This window comes from Anser cygnoides, chromosome Z (assembly GCF_040182565.1).
Source record: "Anser cygnoides isolate HZ-2024a breed goose chromosome Z, Taihu_goose_T2T_genome, whole genome shotgun sequence".
In the NCBI taxonomy this organism is placed as follows: domain Eukaryota; kingdom Metazoa; phylum Chordata; class Aves; order Anseriformes; family Anatidae; genus Anser; species Anser cygnoides.
In genome coordinates, this window is record NC_089912.1 from 50,791,507 (window position 1) to 50,815,820 (window position 24,314).

General features: G+C 34.2%; 1 protein-coding gene across 5 annotated transcripts in view; it reads right to left on the minus strand.

The window, feature by feature from the left end:
- Positions 1–24,314, minus strand: part of CNTLN (centlein) — a 208,095-nt gene that overhangs the window by 44,545 nt on the left and 139,236 nt on the right. For all 5 annotated transcript variants that reach the window (XM_048051337.2, XM_048051338.2, XM_048051336.2 and 2 more), the window contains 3 exons: positions 22,696–22,870; positions 19,662–19,755; positions 18,778–19,001 (listed from right to left, as the gene is read on the minus strand). In XM_048051337.2, the coding sequence (XP_047907294.2) occupies positions 18,778–19,001; positions 19,662–19,755; positions 22,696–22,870 (493 nt within the window). The remainder of the gene's footprint in view (positions 1–18,777; positions 19,002–19,661; positions 19,756–22,695; positions 22,871–24,314) is intronic.

The following is a 24,314-nucleotide window of genomic DNA, read 5'->3' on the forward strand; positions in this document are numbered from 1 at the left end:
GGATCATTCCAGGCCCAATTCTCCAACAAATCATCTATTGTTATATGCAACAGAGAAGCCTGAGTACACAACTGCATATTGTGCACAAAATGGTTTCTCAAATTATGGAAAATAAGGGAAACTATAATAATCTAGGTAACAATTTTTTAATATGATGAAGATGTTTTTGAAAAATGTCATCTGTATAAAACAGCAATTCAAAGTTAAGGTTATTGACCTGCAGCAACTCAATTTCAGCTTGCATTTTCGATCAGTTTCAGTTTTATATCTCTGTATGAGTAAACACTGCTGTATCCCATGCCTAATTTCCGTATATATTAAGAACGCTATCTTGCTTTCATACTAAAGCAGATGCATCACTCCATCTGTCCTTGCAAATTTCAAAGGAGTATAAGAACTATTAGCCATGTATGTAATGCTATTTATATAAGAATTTTCATTATGATCAATTATATGATCTCAACTATGTACTTTAATTTTTGTAGGAATTCAGTTTCCAGTGTGAAGATGCAAACTGTCACAATATACAGATGTTACAATTGGGTAGGACCTTGCCTAAAGGCCTTCACTATTCCACATAAAGAATTAAAGAACTCAAAAAAATATATATTCCTTAAAGATAAAAATATTTGAGATTAAAGTATTTTATACAGTATCTTAAACAATTAAAGTTTAACTTATTTGAACTACTTCTACACAGAGACAACACCCTAGCAAGCGAGTTGTGAAGCTATGGTGGAAATAGAAAACCAGTGTGTTTCCAGGTATTTACCATTGCTAGTTAAACAAATACACACTGACTTAGGTCCTCCAATACCTAATCTGCCTGAACCCCTTAGCTGCTGGTATATACAAATAAAGACTTCCATCAGATGTATAACATTTGCTGCAAAATACCCACACCCTTGTAGAGACTAGAAAATTTTCAATGAAGACATGGAATCCATGCACTCTTTTATAGTTAGGACCAGGTTTTACTGCAAGATTTTTTGCAGCGTTACACAGTATTTATCCGATTTTCACCAGACATGAGAGTTGGGGCAAACTCATAAAGCTCAAAATTTGAATTTTTCATCTAGGGTCAGGGATAGTGCTTGCCATATTCCCCCTGCTTACTCTTAACACATCTAAGCACTGCAAATGAACTACTTGCATGAGAGCCAGTCAGGGAATTTCACAATCCCTACAACTCATTACGAATTTAACAGCAGCAATACTAAGTATTCATATGTTTCAGATAACACATACAAATATGCTGCACTAAAACTCATTGGGGGAAAAAATTAATAATGCTTCCATCTGTTTTCCGTATAGCTCACATAAAATAGAAAGAAACCAAAATGAAAACGCTATTTTAAAGACTGTTTTTGAACTTTCTTTTTATTTATGTGTTTATTTCCAAAAGCATACAGCTTTATATCTTTAAAAAATAAAAATTATTTTAAAAGAAAATATAACCAAGAAAGAAACTAAACAGCTGAAAGAATGGTGAAATATTAATTTAACCTCTCCTCATTTCCATCTGTTTTAGAGAGTGAACCATTTTCTATTGAAATATTTCTGCATCTCAATATAAGTGGGCAGGAATTCTGTGCTTGTAGGGAAAGCTGTTCCATCTACCATACTCTGGCCTCATCTTTAAATATTGCTCTCATTTACTTAAATCTCAAGTTTTAAGCTGTTAAAGACTGTTTTCTGTAAACTTATAGAAATCACTTTTAAAAGACACAAAGGTTTGGAGTTGTCATATGGGTATTTTGAGATAAAAGTACTAAAAAATACTAGAAAATATTCTCAAAGGTGGGTTGCAGTATTTGAGAAACAAAAATTATTAATATAGGCGCAGGTTTGAATTTATACAATAATTTGTAACTGTTTCCACAATCAACAGAAGCTGAAAAAAACGTCCTCAGGAGCTTTATTATTATTATTATTATTATTTCATATGGTCAATTATGTAAAAGCAAAATATTTTGTGTGTAGATTAAATTAACAATTTTAATTACTGGAAATGTTCAGGGTTCTCACAGAGCAGGTCAAAAATACAGATACAAAACAAACGGCTGGAAAATGAAAGATACAAAAGTCTGGAACTTCTCTAGTCATATAAAGGTAATACAGTACAAATAATAATGTATTACTTGTTGATTTTCCATGTAAGAAAATAAAGGCATATTGCTAGGCACTTCTATGGGGTATGAGGAAGTTGATAACAGACATTGTGAGGGGGGGATATCAGGATCGGAGATATTTTTCAAAATCACTAATTGCATTAAAAATTAACTCTAGAATGTATTGCATTTAATTTAAAATGGCAATTCATCCCTGGATTCTCATAAATGTACCCCTACAGTTTTATCTGTAATTTGTATTATATGTTATCATTGAAACCCAAACAAAAACAACAGACATAGGTGAACATTTTGGGGTAAAGTATTCCTTATATTATATATTAACTTACTGAAGAGACCTTAAGGAGAAGAAGATATATTTTCTGGCTAATACGTAAACTGAAATATATTTTCCCTATATCATAATTATGATCAACAGTGTGACTCATTTGGGTGATTAATTTTTTTCACATACATGAATAATTTGAAGACAATACTGTGGTTGTGCCAGATCCCTGCAATCCAAGGATCCAGCCTGAAGCAGATCTACAACTGCCATCTCTTAGTATTTCCCCCATTTTGTTCTGCTTGCATCACTGAGATAAGAATATACAGGTTGACTCATACATTTCTCTTTGATGCACGTAACAGCCCAAAGATCACAGGACCACCTTTGAATCTCCAAATGAACAGGAAACTGTGCACAGGCACAGTTCAGACATCAAACAGTATATAGTCTTTTCCAGTGCCTGTGAATCTCATGAGACATGGTATGGCTAGCCATACAGTCTCCATTACCAGGAAAGAACTTCTTGCCACATTAGGCATCAAAGGTAGCCAGAGTGACGTAAAATGCACCTGAATGCAACAGAAACTATGGGAAGAGTCCATGACTGCCTCATTAATTGCCACTTAGGCAATTAATGACACTTAGGGATAACAAATCAGATGGCGCAGAGCATCAGCAAGAAGTACTAACATTATCCTATCTTCTCTAGCAGTAGGTCTAGGAAGTCCAGGCAGTTCAGGCACACATACCTGGCTTCAAAAGTACAAAAACTCTTCCCTTAGGGTAAAAAGAGGTGTATTGTTGTCTGACTTCTGTAGGGATGCCAAAGAATCCTGTGAGCCATTATTCATTGTCTGCAACAACCAGGGTCCAAGACAGAGAAAAATGAGGCTAATCACAAGGAAAGAATGCTACAGAAAAGGAATCTCATGCATAGAACCCAAATAAGATTTTTAATTTTTTTTTGGTCTCAAAAGTAGTCTTAGTTCTTAACACATTTCTACTGTTGTTGATGTCTTAATTCTTTGCTCCTAATCCTTTATGCCCAGAAAGATGAAAAAACATCAAATGAAGCCTGAAGGTTTATATGTCTTCTTTGGTATAGCAATGAGAGAGGCTGTGCTTTTCTGGTTTGTACTCCTGGCTATGGATATGTTTTCAAGTGAAAGGGAGTAGTCAGGACAACAAAGTATGAGCATTATTTTTACAGACACAAACTTAACCAAGAGATTGTGGGAATGAGAGCCAATTCCCAGAAGACCAGTTCTTCTTCTTCATTAAACTAGAAGGAGAAATCTCATCATGGGATCAGTAGACAAACAGGGTCAAGTACAGGAAATTGATGCTTTACAAAAGACCTAACAGTGCTGAACCAGTGAAGAAGAATTACCTGCTTAACTCTGGATGAGCTCAAAAAAGTTCATACCTAGAGTTCATAGAATATCAGAATCACAGAATGGTTTGCGTTGGAAGGGACTTTAAAGATCACCCAGTTCCAACCCTCTCTGCCATGAGCAGGGACACCTCCCAGGGACACCCATCCAACCTGGCTTTGAACACTTCCAGGGATGGGGCATCCACAGCTTCTCTGGGCAACCTGTTCCAGTGCCTCACCACCCTCATAGTAAAAAATTTCTTCCTAATATCTAATCTAAATCTACCCTCTTTTAGTATAAAGCCATTACCCCACATCCTATCACTACATTCCTTGATAAAGTGTCCCTCTCCAGAGTTCTAGGATATACTTCCTTCTGACATAATTACCCCAAGAATAAGATGTGGGAGCTGTTGGTATGGGCCCTTCTGGTTAATGATAGGTATTACTAGAAACCAAAGAATAATAAACTGCATGGGAGAAAAGGTGAACTTGGTATTCAAGGAATAAAAGTTTATGGAGAATAGCTGCAAGCACTATTGTTCATACTCTTCAGTATTAAGATATGTTTCCTGTCTTAGGTAGATAAAAAACAGTCTTTCCATTTTGAGAATGAGAAGAGGACAAAAAAACTAAGTACTGCAAGACCAAGACTGGAAATGATGTCACGAATATGTTAAATTTAGCACTTGCACAAAGCAATGTAAGTAGACTACCCTTGAACATTTTGGTATAACTGCAAAAATGCCCATGGCAGCCTTTTGCAGTTCTTCAGTGCCCTCTGAGTGAGAACATTTGTCATAGATATCAATAATCCTTCTTAAAAAAGTAAGTCTATTTCTTTATGCCTTACCTTAAAAGAGACAGAAGCACATACTGAACATTAGCCTTTTAAAATAATCTTTTACACATTGGAAGGGACCTATTACACTCCATCAGTGATTATCATTGATCTGTTATTTCAGAAATTACTTTCCTCGAATCTTTTCTCATAGGTAGCATCTTCAACATATCTTAAAATTCCTGTTGGTTTCTTCCAATATGTATATTTTAAGTGTGGTGCCCCAAACAAGATACAGCATCTCACAGAATGCCTTGCCAGTGCTAAGTAGCAAAATAAATATCCTCTGTGAAATTCTCTGTGAAAAATAATGCTTGATAAGCTGTGAATGCTTCTACTATGAAGACTGGTAGATTTGATTTGCAGGTGGCCTTCATGCTATGAAATACAATCTACATATTTCTCAGAAAGGAACAATTGTATTTGGCCAGCCTGTAGACCTTTGCAACATAAACACACGTATCCACACACCAAACCAAACCAAAGCAAGACAAAAACCAATAGACAAACAAACAAACAACAACTTGAGTGGCCACGCAAGTGATTAGGTAAATCTTGATTTGGTATTGTGAAATTCAAACTACAGAAATTATCTTACAGAAATAAAATAAATCAGTTATAGTTGGAATATAAAATAGCAAAACTCAAACCATAAACTTCAACAACACCTGTTTCCTCCTTCTTTAACTAGCAACTATATTTTTAAATCAAACGATCTAGAAAACTTTCTAAACATTTTAATGTTTAAAATTGAAACCGGTGGCTAATGTAACAATAATCATTTTTCCTTCGTGTCTAACTTTCAGATTGTTATTGTTATATCTCTCCTGGAAACAGAAGGTTAAAAATAATAATTGCATGGTTTTGTGGTGGTGTTGTTTTTCACACTTTAAAACCTTTTTATTATTATTATTATTATTATTATTTATTTTTATATTTTATTTTTAATGAGAAGGTGCAACATCCAATTCGCAGTTAACAGTGAATCTGCAGCTGAAACACTACTTACCAAAAATGCCTGAAAAAGTCACTTTTGACCCTCTACTAATAGGTAAATAGCATATGGCAGCATGCTTTTTTATTATTTAACTTAATTTTCATTAATTGTTATGACTTATGCATTTGCTAACAAAACTGGGCAGCCTTATTCAATCATGATTTATAAAGAAAGAAAACATGCAAATATCAGTACTTTGGCAGAAACAGTCACATGCTTTGTGACCACTCTTGCTTCCTGACATCCTAATGACAAACATGCATTGCCACATCTCTAAAGGCAAAGTGAAGCAAGAAAAGTTATATTCTTTAGAGAATATAAGCAGAGTTTCCTAGCTGGAAGCATACAAGAACTGTCATTTTCTTTTACAAACAGAAATTACAGACTTGCAATGTTTAGATCACCTTCACTGACTTAAAATACTGTTTTCCCAAGTGACCTGAAATACTGAGTAAAACAACAGTACAACTGTATTGTACAGGGTGTTCCTAGCGATAATCATACTTTTTCAACATCTGATATAAAACACAGACATTGTTTTAACAAGTAACACTTTGCCTGACCTAGAAGATAGGACAAAGGAGTAAGAGAGTCACGTCCAATTCCTCATGGATTCTCTGCTTGGATCCTGGTTTTTGCAAAGTTTACCTTATGAACATGATCCGAGTGACATTTCACAAATTCCTGGATAAATGTTGCTACACTCTGCCAGCAGAGAGACAGGCTGTGTCATGCACAGATCAATAATAGCACTGTGTTTCATCAGCCTCAAAATCAAAAGTGCTTCATCTGGCAAAAGCCATGGCCCTTGAGGATCTGACATATATAAACTGAATACCCTACACAGGATGTCTACTACAAAATCTGCCAGTGCAAAGACAAGTCTGGAGATACACAGTGAGTATATGTAAATAAGAAAATACATTTTTGTATATATAAAGAAGTTTTTAACTCCTTTTTATGAAAAGTAAGAACAAATATCACAAAGAAGCTGCTGAATAATGGAAATGACACTATTTAAAATTTTACAATTCTTGACAAAAGAATAAAAACACAGTCAGGACAGCCCGACAGTCAATCTTTTCCGGCATTTACTATAGCATGCAGTATCTTTTGAACGTATACAGTAATATATATTATACTGTGCACCAATAAAAGTACAGTATATTTAAATTATACTTACAGCCTTCTTAGCAAATTAATCTTCATTAAAAATACAACATGACAATTTTTATTTTCTTCAGGGAATCTACTCGAAGTAGAGAAGACTGTAAATTACAGGAAGTATGCTTCCTGTAGTTTCAGGCCTCAATACAGGCTTTTATAATGAAATAATGGAAATGTATGTTTCCTACTACTTAGCTTTCCTCAACATTATCTTAACCTTATTTGTCAAAAGAGAGCTTCCAAAATGTTTCACTTTAAGTGCATCATCTCTAGCTTTTTAATTGAAATCGTTCTCTATCAAAATTCCTTTCCGTTGTTTCTCATAGTAAATTCTGTTTTTTTTTTCTTCTTTTCTGCCAAAGTTTTTACTTTTCACAAACAATAAGTTGAAAAATAAGTATTTGATGCTTTGGAAGCCAAGCCTGTAACAAAGAAGGGTCACTCAAAAAACGATTAATCTGTCCCCAATTAGAATTAAATGCTTTCTCCTCTAAGTATTTCACTAGTACCTCACTAAAAAACTGTTTCCTTAGTCAAACCTACATCTGGACTAAGGAATATGAAAGAAATATTTTTAAAATTGTTATCTAATTTTATATATTCAGATTTTTCCTCATCAAGCTATGTACTACCTAAATTAAAGGCTGAGACAGGCCCATATGGGAGGGTCCAAGGAATGGCCAGAGTTAAGAAGCTGTAGCATACTTCCTACTAGGAAAAGCTGACAGAGTTGTGACTGTTTAGCACGGAGACGAGTAGGCTCTGGGGTGATATCTATGTGCACAAATATCTGAAGGAAGGGTTTAAAGAAGGCAGAGCCAGGCTCTTCCCAGTGGTGCCCAGCGACAGGACAAGAGACAACGCACACAAGCTGAAACACAGAAGGTTCTGTCTGTACATCAGGAAACGCTTTTTTTTTCCTGGGAGGGTGACTGAGAGAGGTTGTGGAGTCTCCCTCTCTGGAGATATTAAAAAGCCATCTGGACATGGTTCTGGAAAACCTCTTCTGGGCCCTACCTGAGTCAGGGAGGTGGAGGGGGGGGGTAGAATAGATGATCTCCAGAAGTTCCTTCCAACCTCGAAAATTCTGTGTTTCTGCAAAAGACCTTTAGTCTTCTCTCAGCTCTGTAGCCAGAGAATCTAAAGGGCTGTACCGAAAAATGTAAGTCTCAACTACGTATACATGACACCACAAATGCAGATTTTCCTTCTTTTTACATTTCTTCTGCTAAAGATTAATTCTCTTTTAATGTTCCTATTGCCCATTATGGAACATTAATTTCATTTAGGTTATTCCCTTTGTTTCATTATCCATTTTCCCTGTGCCATGACTTGGTGTTTCTGAGTAGTGATGACTTCTTCCTTCCACCATTTAAAGGGGACCAACAGGAAAGCTAGAGAGGGACTCTTTATCAGGGAGTGTAGTAACAAGATGAGGGGTAACAGTTCTAAACTGAAACAGGGTACGTTTAGAAAATACAAATTTGTTCCAAAGAACAAATTCTTCACTCAGAGGATGGTGAGGCAGTGGCACAGGCTGCCCAGAGAAGCTGTGGATGCCCCATCCCTGGAGGTGTTTAAGGCCAGGTTGGATGGGGCTTTGGGCAGCCTGGTCTGGTGGGAGGTGTCCCTGACCATGGGGGGTGGGGGGGTGAACTGGGTGATCTTGCAACCCAAACTATTAAAGGATACTTCCTCTGCCTCAGAATTTCTCCTCTTTACAATCTGATATTTTAAGATCATTATAACATCACTCCTTGGTTTCAATTAGACTCTTATAAAGCACTGCTTTGACGTTTCTTAAATTTATTGTCCATATTTACATCTCTTCTCCACAGCACTTAAATTAAATTAAATGCATTCTGAGTTTCATCACAAAAATACTGTTGCTTAGCTTTGCTCTATCAAGTACATGCATTTCTCCCAAAAATTCTTCCGATAATGAAAAGAGCGTTACTGAAGCTGAGATCTTCCTCTTTGTATTTTTTATGATTTCAGCTCACATTATTAAACATATCCTTTCTCTGTCTGCTGTTATTTTTCCATGCTTCCTACAGAACGTTTGTGTTTTTATTTTCTCCCAAAAGGCTACCCATTGCTCAACACAAGCAGTTGACTTCTCTCTAATTCTTCATTTTTTAGATTAATTGTCCAATATCACAGCAGTTTTCTTACTCCAAATCTCATCTGAAAATATATACTATCTAATATTCTCAATTTTAATAACCTGTATTATATCTTTACATTACAAAATTTCCTTAATTCACAACAGTTCCTCAAATTTGAAGCAGCACAGTCATGAATAAGGAGGAAACAATGGTAGAATTGGAAGATATGTAATGGTGCAAAGCTTTGAAATAGATTTTCCAAAACGTGTGAGTTCTGTTAATTTTTGTTATACATGGTTTGCAATGACCTCATATCAAGTATGATTCAAGGATACAGAATGGAAAGAAAATAGAATCTTTTTATTTTTTATTTTTTTTTCAGTCTTCCTTTGCTAGATTAAGGAATCTAGAAGTTAATTTCTTTTTCCTAGATTTTTAAACTGGAGTTACCTTTTAATCTCCTCTTTTATAAACTCTAATTTCTCTCTGGAATGTCATATTTTTAAATCCTTCCCATACGTAAGTCTTCTTCAAGTGATCTTTACTTCCCTCAAGCTCTTCCTTGGATTCTGGGTATTGGAGCTAGACAGTACTCTAGAAGCAGCCAAATCATGCCAAAGTCAAAGAAAACATACTCTCTCTGCTCCTATTACACAGTCTCCAGTTTATATATTCGTGGTGTATAAACAAAAAAACACGCTAGTGTTTATCACAATGGCACTCAGAGTTTATGCTCAACTTACTACCTACTAGGACTCCCACCTTTCTTCAGAGTTCCTGGTTCCAGGGAGACAGCCATTCAGCTTTGCTCAACATGAACTTGGGCAATGTATTGGTTTTCATTATGATGTAATGATTTTCTTATTAAAAACCCTGTTGTGAGGTCATAATGATCTATACTTCTAGGCAGTGTCTGGTGGATAATTGAAAGTTTAGAATAGCTGTCAATGACTGAAGATATCCTCCTGCACTGACTTGGATTTTTTAAGTTGTCACTAATTTAAAAAAAATGATTGAAAGATTATACCTCTAAAACAAACAGCAAAAAGACTGTCATAAATTTCATAGCATATCCAAATGGAACTGATGCATAAGGTGTAAACCATTATCGGGAAAAAAATAATGTTATCATTCATGTGAGGGATCAACTGAAAAATTAATTTCATGGTATGTGAGATTCTGAGCTAGAGAAAGTGATTTAGTACTATTTATATGTACTGATTTAACCTTAAGATATGAATTGACACATTGAGTCTACTCTGTGTACCATGTGACAGTATTTAACCCCAATTCATATAGTACATGAAACATGGTGAAGATCACTGAAGAAAATTAATCGCCATGGCACAGGGACACACAATGTAACTGGTTGTGCTTATAGAACTTCCAGGTACTTTCAGGTCCTAAAGCCATTTTCTTAATCCCATGACCCTTCTTCTTCAACTTATTAGGAAATCCACCTCCTCATATTAGGAATAAAACTGCCTCTTAATAATTCATAGTACATATATTTACCTAACCATACTGAGCACCCTGCTCTACCAATCTTATGCTCCTTATCTCCCCAGAGATGGAAATTTATATAATTGATTAGGACAGGAGCTAAAGAATGAGAAGCAAGGTAAAAGGGTGTATTAGGAGGACAGAGGAGAATCAGTTCATCCTTTAACGTTCACAGTATAAAAGAATGAAAAAGCATTTCCACAATTTCTCATGACTTCTGAAAACTTTTCATATGTATATAATCAGGAAAACTTTTACCTACACTGAGAATGAGAAAAGAGACTGTTAGGTAAAAATCTGACACATTAAACAGGCAATTACATACAAGTGGAGATTCAAACTTGCACAGTAGGATATATGGCTGATAGAAACCAAGACATGTATCTCTTGCATTTTAGTAGCATCCACAGAGTGGTACAAACAGATGTTTGCATAGCGTGTCAGAATACTAACTATGCAATATTAAAAAAAAATAAATAAATGTAGCTACGTCCTCTAAAGTAATTTCTTTCCTGTAATTTCAAAATGCAAAAGAACTTCTCACCACAGAGAGACCTCCTACATGCAAATCTAGAGCGAAAAAAAATATTTTTACCATAAGTATTACAACCTTGGAGGTCTTGAAATTTTATAAAATTCAATGGAAATAAGAATATGCATGAAATGGTTAGTAAATCTTTCATAGCTAATACTGGCAGTTAGTGTTAATTAATACTTTTGGGGGGACTCCAATGAACAAGCGTAAGAGTACCTTTCCAATTGCAACCCCCACTATTTTTTCCGTAACAATCTGTAAGAAAAACAGACTACCATAGGTGAAGTGTAATCTCCCTTTAACAAATAAAGAATTATTCCCAACTCAATGTGCTGGTTTTGTTTTTTTCTTTTTTTTTTTTTTTTTGGTGAGACTTGATGGTGAATAAATATTATCTGCCAAAACCATATAACATCCACAGAACTTCACATAACAGACAGAACCCAGTCTAGTTCAGCTTTAATTAAACGAGCAGATCACACTGAATCCAATGAAGATATTCTTATACTGAGTATTTAGTCCCTTTTCCAAAAGAGAAGCAAAGAGAATAACTGTGTGGCTTTTTATTTTTTCTTTCAGAATCTCAGGCAGATGTTGGGTTTTACTTCTTACTGTAATTACAAAGAAAACTTTAAAACTAATTACGTAAAAATATCATGTATAAGAATTTGTACTCTTTACATCATTTTTCTAAAGTCAACAACATAGACAACTGTCTTTGCCTGAGCTGAATTAGAACTAAAAATACTTTTAAGAAGGTATGAAGATGACAAAAAACCACAAAACATTAAAAATAATTCTTAAAGTTGATGCAAAGGGTTTTACTAGGTATTTAACATGTTATTTATAAAGCCCCGTAGAAGATGGAAATCATTAAGATGTTAACGTCTTAAAAAAGTTACCATGAACAAGAGCTGTCCTAAGAAGTACATTAAGATGCAAACTGTAGGAATATGCACTGAGGGTTAAACAACAAAATATTTCCATCAAATATTACTCAGAACAACTCAGCAAGAAAGGAAGGACAAAGGAAATCCTATTATGACACTGTTAGTTGAGCTTTTCCAGGTCCCACATGGGATGTTATTCAGGAAAATTTTGGGGTTAAAAAATGTAAAATAAGTTCCATTTTTTTGTCTAGTAATAAGGTAGGATTCACTGTACAAGGAAAGGTTGATTGAATCACATGAAAGGTGGAGAAAAGTAAGCTACATTTCACATGAAATCAATAAACCAAAAAATTACAATATACCTTCCATATTACAATATTAAATATTAAAACTATACTATCTTCCATACTGTAATATGTATACACGTACATATTACTGTATTATACTATCAGGTGTAAGATATACTACCTATATTTGTAACATTACAAGAATATGCTAATCCTTGTGATACAGGCTTTTCCTTTTAGTATAGCAGCATAACATTTAGAATTTCTATATGATATGATAAAATAATACATAGTATTGGTTTTGAGTATATTCTATGAACTTCGTGTAGTCTCCACAATTTTTTATTTACAGTATATTTTTCTAGAATTTACCTATCTGTAAGTTATTTCATTTTGACAGCAATATAAAACAACTCTCATAGTTCCAGTTCATGCCAACTGTTCTCTTTAATTTATGAATGAGACACATTTCCTACATGCAATGTACTTCAACTGTTGTTCATCAATAATTCAACAGATTTATTGTAATTTTTCTTCAGAGATCAATAGAAATGTAAAAGGTATTTTGCTTTATTTTTGTTTTGTAATGACAGCACAATTTCATGATAAATACATTTTACAGTCTAGTTCTTTAAAGGAACCAACTTCAAAATGTTGTAAAGTTTGCAATGCAACAAACAATAAAAATCTCTAAGATATTTTTGGTTTACATACATTTTAAAAGGGCAGTTACTTGCATGTTTACCATTTAGCAATTCTTCATTTTATTTCCAAGTCAACTTCTCTGACAGAATAGAAAATAGAAATTTGAGAACTGCTTTATATCAGCAGCAATGCTGAATCAGTTATTTACCAGAGGAAAAATTATATAGAGAATTCCTCACTAAAGAACTGGAAGTTTGACCAAATACATTTAACTAGCTAAACAGCTAGTTTATTACATCCATAGTAGAATTTTGGACTAGGAATTGAAAGAGGAGAATTTCAGGCTCACAGTATCAGACAGCTTTGTCTGTCTCTGTTTCTAGCCTTTAGAAGTCTGACATCCCAGCCTGATTTTCAATTTATTAGGCTCAGAAAAACTCTAGTAAACCTAAATGTCACTTGTTTAATTTATGATCTATCAGAATCTATTATTCTCTTTAGAGCCAAGCCTTCAAAAACTGTGGGCAGGGTCCTGAAAAAGAACTTAAAATCCATAGAAGTAAAGTTTGAAATAGATTATAGACAATTTTTTTTCTACTTATAGGCAGTATTGTTATTTAGGTCTGGAACATTGCGGCAAGACCAGGAAGAATGGCTTTCTCTCAAGAACACATAAGCTGAGGGTGTGTTTTGACATTTGAATTGTCTGTTGTGCCATCAAAGAGGTCTCTTCTAGGCATTCTACAAAATGATAACTGCAGTATGACTTCAGAAGAAAAAAATGGACTATTTACATCCAGGCAAGTTTTGAGAAGACCTCAGCCTCCCACTTGAACATAGTTTTATTAGATAAACCTCTACTGTTTTAGATTGTATTTACAAACTCTGGAAAGGTCAAGCAGTATATCCTGTTTTATCATACTTTTAACCCTTCTGCTTTACCTTTACACTTTTTCTAAATTTTAAATATAAGTGGAATAGAAAATGTACTATTTTGATTTTTTTTCAGATTCTGTCTTCACTTCTTTTTGAATATTGTTCCTAAAGATTATAGTTCCTGCAAATTAACCAAGACCATTGCTATTCAAAGCAGTCAGGGAAGGATAATCTGTACACTTCTCCAGACACGGAGGAGGGAGAAACTACATTTGTTCTGACACTTTCGGGAACAGGCTCTTCCAAAAAACAGCTTCATACAGTTCTTTGATTGCTTCTTTACAGTCAGTGCCCAGGTTGGGTGGTTGTGACATGGTTTTGCACTGAGGTTTGACAAAGATGTTAAATAGGTATATTTAGCTTTTTTATTATTTATTTTTATTTCTCCAATGGATACATGTAAGATGTTTTAGACGTAAATGTGTCTGGTAAGAATGGAAAGGGGCATTGCTGAACAGGAGAGAAAGAAATTGAACTTTCGTTAGTTTATTTTCAATGTTTTATTACCTAAGCCATTACAGCAGCATAATTTACTTTATTTTTTATTTTATTTTATATTTTTAGCTATTTCTATAAATGAAAGTCAGAATTCCTGCATATACTACTGGTGTAACTGTAAACTCTTGCACAGTTTATCTGTAAAAATTTGTATTTATACTTTTTAAATGAAGTATAGTGACTTCAAAATAAAGTAATAAATAAAGTAATAAAGCAGAGTGACTTCAAAATTTTAATTCTTCTAAAATATTTCATAAAATTGTATCAATCAGATATTCTGTATATATGTGTTATTATCTGATGTGCATCTTGAAACATATATTTTTAAGCCACTGGAGAAAAAAATTATTTCATTTAGAAATATGACACTGAATCTATAAGCTTTTGTATGAACTTAATTTAAAAAAGCACAAGAGCTCTGAAATACTTCCGTGAAAGAGGAGTCAAAAAGCTGTAACTTGGATACCAATGAAAGTGTTTAGGTTAAAACTATTGGACATGTTTACAAGAATTTCTAATGGGACAATGTTTATTTTAAAAGATACCAAAAGTTTTCAAAATGCTTATGCGTTTGCTACAATTCTACTGAACAAAAGTGAGAAAGTTCAAAAAGCAGTTTTGACTTACTGATGAATAATTTTAAAAAAAATTAGCTTGCAATTTCAAGCTCATTCCTAAAATTTAGGAATCCTTAAAATTTAAAGAAAACACACACACAAAAATTACAATGTAAATAAATCATAAACTTATAAAATGAAAAACCCCACATAAAAACTTAAGTCAAAGTGAAATCTTTGTGTAAACAATAGTTAAGTCAGTAATTACAATGCATCTAAGTTCATCATCAGTTTCTTCTTTGTTTTGAGGTAAATGAATAATGCTAAGGTGGTTATTACTCATATTTGGGTACCATAAGACGAGTGAAGACTGATGAATTTGCAGATGCAGCTCGGAATTCTCAGCTGTTCTCTGATAAACTGAGCGGCACACAATAGTCAAGAGAATATGTAGAGAAAGCCACAAACATACTTTTAAAAACATAAAGCTTTTTCTAGCTCTGTTATTTTCTGCTTTTAATGCTTACACCTTTCTGTTCTTGAGATAATCCACCAGATCAACTTTGCTTTTGTCTTAAAAGCAAACTGTATTTAAAAAGCCCAATAAGAGCTCAGGAAAAAGAAACGTTCCCTCAAAATTCAAAGAAAATAGAAACTTCAACAGCTCAAACAAAGTTTAGAGAGATTTTTATAATGCTATAGATGCTATCACAAAAAAATCCCTAGGCTGAGCTGCAGCTAAGACATACAGAGACTTCTAAAAAAAATCCAACTCATCAAAAAAGTAGTTGCATATCTGCAAGAATGCATCTGAAAAATTTTAGTTAAACCTTCCCATCATGCACTCCAAAGGACCTGTCAGTGGTTGACTGGTTGACTTGTTCCCATCTTTTGAGATCCATGTTTCCTGGTGAAGCAGCCTTATACAAGCAGTTTGCAAATGTCTATGGCATTCTGTTAAGAAATGCATTTATGACATCACCTGGGAAACTAGAGATTAGATGCAAAAGATCCTACAGTACCTTTCAGCAGCAGACCTATGAGTGGCCACAACTTTAATAAGATAAACACTAATGACAACCTGCATACAATTTTCCTTTTTTATCAATAAATTTTATCTGAACTTTTCCGACAAGAATGATAACTACTGCATAACACTAATTATCACTGCTCTGCTGTATGCAATAAATAGACTCCTTTTATAATCAGTCACTTAGTGATACAAACGAGTAGGGGGGAATAAATCTTAAGAAATAAAAAATCCTGGATTTTTCTAACAATTCCTTTCTGATGTTTTTCCTAAGAAACTAAGGAAATGCTAAATCCCCTTGCTTCTACATTAAGTATCAGCTCCAGCTGTGATTTCTATACACTGATTGCAAAATGTAACTACTGTACTTCTGAACAGACGGTCTTGACTCAGTATTGATGTGAATCCTTGGAGAATGCAAGCTTTGAATCTCACATGTGCAGACACTTTAAAGTCATTTTGCAGAAATATGCACAGAATTGCTTTTGCAGAAACAAAACAAAGCAAGAAATTGACATTACTGCAAAGAGTCTATAAGGCTAAACAAAAAATGAACTAAAATTCAGCATTCCTAACTCTTACAAACAGAAACAAACATAAATACAGGTGTGTGTGTATCTTCAAGAAAAATACACAAAACTATATATGTACATATATTCTGAAAATCAACAGATGCCAGACAGTTCTTAGGTTGTATGAACTGTAAAATGTCTCAATATGAACATCTGGAACATTTAAATCCTAAATCCAGAGTCAATCTTCTAGCATTAGATTCCTTGAGGATTATAACAAAGAACTGAGTGCACAAACATCTGCCCTTGTCTCCTAATGGATTTATTTTCTTAGTTAAATTCAGGCAACATCTCATCCAAGTCCATGACGTTAATGTTTAAGTTACTAAAACGCTACACTTACCTTAGCCCAACATTGCAAGTTTGCTGTTAATATAAAATTACCCAGGAGCATGATTACATACAGAAGTTGTATTTGTATGTTAGTTACTTTGACACTGTTAAAGTGTGTAAGAGTCTCCCTGAATCCAGAGATTGCCTAAATCTTTTACTCCTTGGTTTGTTCCCTTGGTTTTTATCTTCTACCTGTGCAAGATAATTCCAGAACCTAAAGTTAACAGGAACACTGAGGAGAAACAAAGACGAAAATAGTATTTTTAATAAGGAAAAAAATGTTTTAAAAAATAGAATTTCACTTGCAATACCTTAAAACTTCACTTCTAGATAGCAATTTTTATAACAGTAATAAAAACAATCAAACCAAAAAAAAATAAAAATGTGTGCTTTACAATCATTTGATCTGTCTGGATCATGGTTCTCTCTCTAAAACACGCATGTACCCTGCAGTGACTGTGTAGGTGCTTTACCTCCTTAATTTTCACTTGGCAAGTAGCCCAAGCCTCTGCTTTAAATTTCCCACTTGGTAACACTACTATGGCACCTGAAGAGTAATTAGTTATAAGAAAGGGAATTTGAATTGGTTGCTGAGAAGGAAAAAAATATGCATGCCTAATAAAGATTTTTCCTTGAGTACCTGCAACACCATTTATTTAATTTTGCTTAGAATGCACCACCCTTTAAATAGACCATTGACCAAACTTTTTTATTTAAAAAAAAAAAAACAACTTTCCAAAAGAACAGTGAAAGAAAATTGGTTTCTAAGACTATGCTATTTTGCTATGAGTCAGTCTTTTACATTACAACACTTACCTTCATACATTTTTTTTTTTAAACACAGTTTCTTCATAATGGCCTTTTTTTAAAAAAAATTTGTTTCCCACACTGCTCTCCTATGGACACCTAAGGTGTAGTCTTCTAGGAAGGCAAATCATGACGATGTCTGAGCAAGTCAAATATCCTATATAAATTACTTATACATAACTCTCTGTGAAGTTTATACTGTCCATGAAGCTTTACGTTATGATACTATTTGTGAGATAGGCTGATCTCCACTGGTTCCAATGACCTTGGAAACTGTTTTTGAACAATTCATTACATATATATATTTATGCAAAATGAGTAACAGAAATGAGGTTTTTCCTTCTCTAGAAATTAGCAGTTCCCCAGCCCTAAGAAAGTGAAAAGTGCTGCTCCTGATACTGCTTCTGCCTTCTGTGCAAAGAGAGAAATGCAGAGAAGTTTGAGGGGGAGGGGATTTGATTTCTTTTTTAATGTCTGCCTCCTTCCAGCAAGTCCATCTGTTGTAGCACTATAATTCTGGAAGCAGGATGTGTGTGTGACCAACAGGAGACAATTACTGCAAAAGTGTTTGTTGATTCAGCTCTATAAAGGGTAGGCCAATCACTACAGTATGAATAGAAAAGAATTCCAGCTGAGGAGCTGCATATAGATTAACACAAAATACATATATAAAAATGAGAATGGGGAAAATCTGTAAGGAATGATAGTATGGGAAAGGATTAAGTAGGAATGAAGACTGATGTAAAGAAGGAAGCTGGCATTTTGGGGGCTGTTAACCAAATAGTTTGTCAGTCTCTATTTTCATAAATCATATTCTGTAGCTTTCTACCTTGACAGAGAGAGCTGGGTTTATAGAGATATAGAACTGGTTTGAGTTCCTTTTGAAAGAAAACTCCAGTTGCCTTGAGCATTCCTTTTGTGGGGCATATGGAAACAGTTTCTCCAGAAGTGACTGCTTTTCATAGAAGGGTGCTAGTTCAAGTGGACTGACCAAATTCTCAGGAAAATTCTCAGACGACAAGCTGAGGGTGAAATTCTCTCCACCATTCAAATAGAAGGAAAATATCACTGTGAAAACAAGTTATTTTTCAGAAGGGCTTATGAAGTGTACTAATAAAATAGTTTATCAGGCCTGTATATAACATCTGATTCAGTATCTCATAGAAAACATGCTAATGTATAACATTTCATAATTTTGATCACAAGTTAAGAAACAAGCAATGTTATCAGAATTCCACAAAATTATAACAGAATTAAACTGAACATTATAAGACACCATAATGAGGAGGACTTTACCTGTATGGTCAATTTACTAGTTTGAAGTCTCTGATCAGCCAAATGTAGCTGAGCTGTTAGTTTTTCATTCACTTCTTTAAATCCCTTCACAGAAGATACTGCTGTCTTTTTTTCATTCTGTAAAACAGCTATCTGCTGCTGCAATGACTTAATTCTTTCCCGTAGTAGAGTAGCAGAGTAGCCTGGTTTCTGGAAAATGATATTTCTCCTTTTTGTTCTGTTCACTAAACATAAAATGGCATGTTACTAATACTGACAGACCATCATAAACAGGATCATTTTTGATGTTCCTCTAGCCCTTCAGAACACTATTTTAGCCTCTAAAATACTTTCCTAGTATACCATACTCAAAACTTCTCAGTAAGTGAACCGAGAAATTAATTCAGTTAACCTGTAAATGTTTGATGCTTTTTTTCTAAAGTGCCAACTCTGCAAACTCAACAAGGACTTGAAAGTTAAATATGGCTCTAGCTTCTGATTGGTATTACCAGAAAAGACTTGGTAACAGATTTTTTATGGTCTAAGCCAAAATACAGTTCATTTTGTTCCTTGACTGTGTTGGACACAAAGAGAAAGTAGGAACAAGAAACAATGAAAAGCCATATTAGTTTAGTCAACAGATTCAATAGGCACGATTTAGTAAAAACAGAAGATAACTTTACTGACCTAAAAGATGTTTGATGATCACTTTTTGTGAGACAATTTCATTTTAAAACAATGACCTGAAGCTTTGAAAACATACTCATGTAAATTGAAAACAAGCAAATCATGCAACAAATAGAAACCGAGTTCGCGTAACATAATGGATGAGGTTTTGAAATATCAGGCAGGAATTCTTTGTCAATATTACTTATGAACTTGCCAAAAATATATAATATTCCTACCTTTGCTTAGAAATGATGGATAAGCTGTTATGAGATAGCAGATCTTTTTCCTCTTGGATTGTAACTTTTCCAGGTCTTTATTCTTTGAATGGATCTAAATAAAAAACAGAAGCATGAAGCTTAGCTTCTCTTCCTAATGGCACACCAGCCACAAAACTCCATCACTTTCCAGTTTTAATAAAAAACAACAAAAATTATTTCCAAAAATATAGAAATTTTTTCTGAATTATAATTTGAAAACTAGTTTTACAACACCAGTCCACAAAGAGTACAAAATTGTGTCTTTCCATCAATGTAGAAAAAATAAAAAACTGTTAATCATAACCCCTTCCAAAGAATCCCAAAAGAGAAAAATGGAGTGCCTGTTAATATCTACAGGCTTTTTTTTTTTTTTTTAAATAAGGTATGAATTTATTTGTAGGGAAAAAGATGGTACTATTTGAAAGCCTACAATATCCCTTGTTTCAAGATATTTAAATACATTTAAAAAAAAGGAATAGTGATATTATTTTTAGAGGGATAAGATCAGATTAGACACTAATTCTTAAAGGGAAGATGCATGAATATACATGCATCTACTAATGCAAACCTGTGTTTGTACAGTTCAACAAAAATCAACTGCATAGCTTTTAAGTATAAATTTCTATTTGAAAAATAAGGTATTTCCAGAACACGTAAAATGTTCAATGACAGAAACAGAGGCTGAAGAATGAGCATGGCTTACACCAAAATCAATGTACTAGTTCCTTCACTTTTAAATGCTTGGTATATTTTGAAACATTTTTTTTTCTTCTGAAGTTTGCAACGTTTATCCAATTTTTCAATTATTCCAATTAATTTCTATGGGATATCATGCAACACATTTCTGGAAATACTCATAATTAAAATACCTTTTCATCAAATGTATAAGGGTAATTAGGAATGGATAATCTATTAATTGCATTGGACAAAGTACTGACATTCCAGGATAGTTTAGCCATGAATTCTAGATTTGTACAATTGCCACATAATTTGAAGGACAAGAAAATACGATGTGCATGGGGAAAAAAAAAAAAGAGAGAGAAAAAATCTGTCTCTTTTGGGAATGCTCTTAATCAATTACATTTTCTCCTGTGTCTCAAATGCAATAATGGAAACTGGTACTAAGTCCCTACCAGTATGGCTAGAGGACCCTACAGCATGGAAGACATGTAAGAGATGACCAGTGATGGTCTGAGATGGTGACTATATGTCAAGTAGACCCAAGTTCTCAGCTGATAACCATACATAGCTGCAGTGAAAAGACGGCTAGCTCCACTCTAGGCCACAGCTCTGCTAATTTAATGAGTTTAGAGAGTGTCAGTGACTCCTGATACTGCACAGGGTACTATGTATTTACAGCATAGGGGGCAAAACTGAGAAAGACTTTGTGCCATAACCAATCTCACCTCCAACAACAGACATAGCTCAGCACTTACAAATTTTGTGTCAGGAGCTTTTCTGGCCTTTTGTGTGAGAATACCGTTACCCAGCTGGAGTGTTTCCCTCAGAAGGGATTTAACATTTTTGTTATCATTTTTGCTGTTTGCAATACCGGTAAAAAGCCTGCTATGGTGCAAGGAACACCAAGAATTGTCAATGCTAAACCTTTTTTCAGTGCCATCTTCCATACTTGTACAATAAGACATGTTTTCAGGTGCTTCTCCTGAACTTTCACTGAAGCATACATACCTGCTTAGCACTCTTGTGATATTTCTTGTGCATGCTCCATGTCCCCCAGTCTTTTAAAGAAGTGTATCAGAATACTTCTGTCTTTTCCAATAGGAACAGACAACAAATGCAATGCAAGCAAAAAGAAGAGGTACTGGCTGTGTCTACACTACCAGCCAAGATAGCCCAGACTCAGCTGGATGCCCTGTCCTGTACACGTTCAGTTCAAGGTGGCAGGAGATAACAGGAGTAGGACACTATGACAGTGTTTCACATATATCATATACTCATGATGGAATATTGTGTATTCCATACCAACAGATAGTTGCAGAAGGATTTTCCATTTTCCAGATTTTCAGACAGAAAAATAGATCTTCTCATAAAAACACACAATCAAGAATATGTAATGAGACCAGAGAGTTTGTATTCATTTAAAAAATTTGGAACCTTAGAAAAGATAATCTGTTTCCAAACTCTTTATTCTGTCACTGTACATAAACAATTTCAAGGTCATTTTCAAACAGCAGCAAGTTACTCAGTGTTTCAGTATCCCATTTCTTGAACTAAGAACTAATATCGTCTGCTTGTGTTTTAAATTCCATGATTTAAAGTAATTTATTTGGGCAAACACAGGAGGGAAAAATTATTAGACACTTTTCTTAAGTCCAAAAATGAGTCATCTGTTACAGATTGTATGGAGCTTCTAAAGATTGGGGAAACAACCAGCTGGCCCTGTTCTGTCAGAAAGTAGCATATAAATGTTAGGAATGAGACAAGGGGTTCAAATCCCAGAAATTAATGTAAATGGGCTAAGTAGAAGCTAAAAGCACTCTTTGCTCTAAACAGAATCTCCTGAACAGAGCTAGAGCCAAAAGCATCCAAGATGGAGACAACTCTTTCTGAACACACCACATTAACAGAAAGGTGTTTGTGCTTGATTAGTCAGCACACCATTTTGCTAGAGGGGAGACAGGGATGTTGCTATTTCTTTGTTATGGGCTATGTCACCCTGTTCTGTATGGCTTAATGAAGAATTAAAGAGCTTAGTGGGATGTCTGAGGCATTCTTTGTCTTGACTGTGAGACAGCAGGACTAGCTTACAGCAGGTTTACATTTTTTAATCAGCTTTTACACTCCTGATATATCCTCCAAATTCTTTGCAGACTAATTGTTCAGAAAATATTCTAAATGATAATGAAACTCTACCCACTGAATACCTGCAAGCAGATTTTCTTTCCAGTTTACAGTGAGAGTCAAATTAATTAAGAGGGGAACAGCAGTCATAATACTAACTATTAAACTTCAATACTCGGCACAGGAGAACAAAACAAGTTACATTATATACCTTTTTATTATACCGTTGGCTTTTGCCTTCTAAATGAGCAAAGTTGCAGGGCTTTTGACTGTCTTGTATTTGTTTTTTTCCCTGTTGCTTGCTTCTGTCTGGCACAGGATCAATATTTTGCATTGTCTTCATAATCACTGTTTCCAAAGTTTCAGAAGCTGGTATTTCAGAGTCACTAAAATAACACATTAGGGAAAACAAAACAAAATTAAGCTAAACATTAGCAATTTCATTTAAAAGTTCCAAACAGCCAATAAGCAGGCACACAGAAAATACCACATGCAAGAAAAAAGAGAAACTAATATAAAATCCAAACAGTACTAAGTTGACTTATTCAACACCTATTTAGAAATATAGTACGAAATAAATCTCTGTCTTTTCAAGTCAACCCAGACAAAAAGAGTTTCACTATACAGTGCATGGAGTTCTCAGACATTATCTGTTTCTTAAAGAACAGCTTTTTTAGTCTACAAAAGTGACACATGAAGAACTGCTTGATGATAATTCTAGTCTGTGAATGGTGCACTAAGACGCACTAAGTTTCCTCTCTCCTTCATTTTCATGTTGGATAGGAAATCAAGAAAATGCACAATACTTCATTGAATAACATTTTGTTTCAACTGAACTTTATTTGTAGCATTGACTGAGACAAACTCAGAAACAGTACTTCAGTGAAATCTCTATCTAGCACCTCTTTGGAGTGCTTTTAAATTCTGTGAACTCAGCATTCTTTCTACTTAAATTGCATGCCATGCAGAGAAACTGCATGTGAAACCTATATTCTACTTTAAATTTTTCCTTAAACTTGTTATCTGATGTTAAAATATTAATGTGCTCTTAATTTCCAGTTTTTCATATCCTTGTCCCAGATTACCTTTTGTTTTCTGAATGAGTAAAGTCTCCCTTAAAATATGAAGTCTTGGATATATCACCTTCTATATCATCAATGGTTATTCATCACCATTTGTGCAAACACATTTCTGAAGGAATCTCTTGACTGAAAGCAATTTTGATTTGTTACTTTTTAAACCAAGACATTTAAAAAGGCACAATCGAGTTCAAACTAGGTTGCACCATCATAAAAATCAATGATTTACAGGTGGAAGCTACTTTAAAAGGCCTGAAAATGAAGAGTTTGTATGGGAACACGTTTATCCTTTCCCGAACCCGTACTGACATACTAGTATGTCTTATTGAGTGGCAAAACCAGAAACCAATGTAGTATTTCGAATGTGCTGCAGTAGAACAGAAATATTTCTAACTGTGTGTATTTTTTTTTCTAATTTGAATGTTTACAAGGAATGTTTTATTTAGAAAAAGAAAGGATTGAATCTAGAAATTCAGAGACTCCTACTATTGATAAAGTATAGTAGATATTAATCATACTAAGAGGACACTAAATGAAGACATCTCCCTGAGCTGTTGGGAATGACACCTTGAAATATCACCTTAGAAAATGTTCATTTATTTATGACAAGAATTTCCTAACCTGATACTTGTATAATTATCAAACAATAAGGATACCTATGGCTAGCCAAAGCAAACGAAGCCATACAAATAATTTTCACTTCATTTCAAACTCAACTTGAAATGACAATTTGTTTGTTGAATTTTGACTT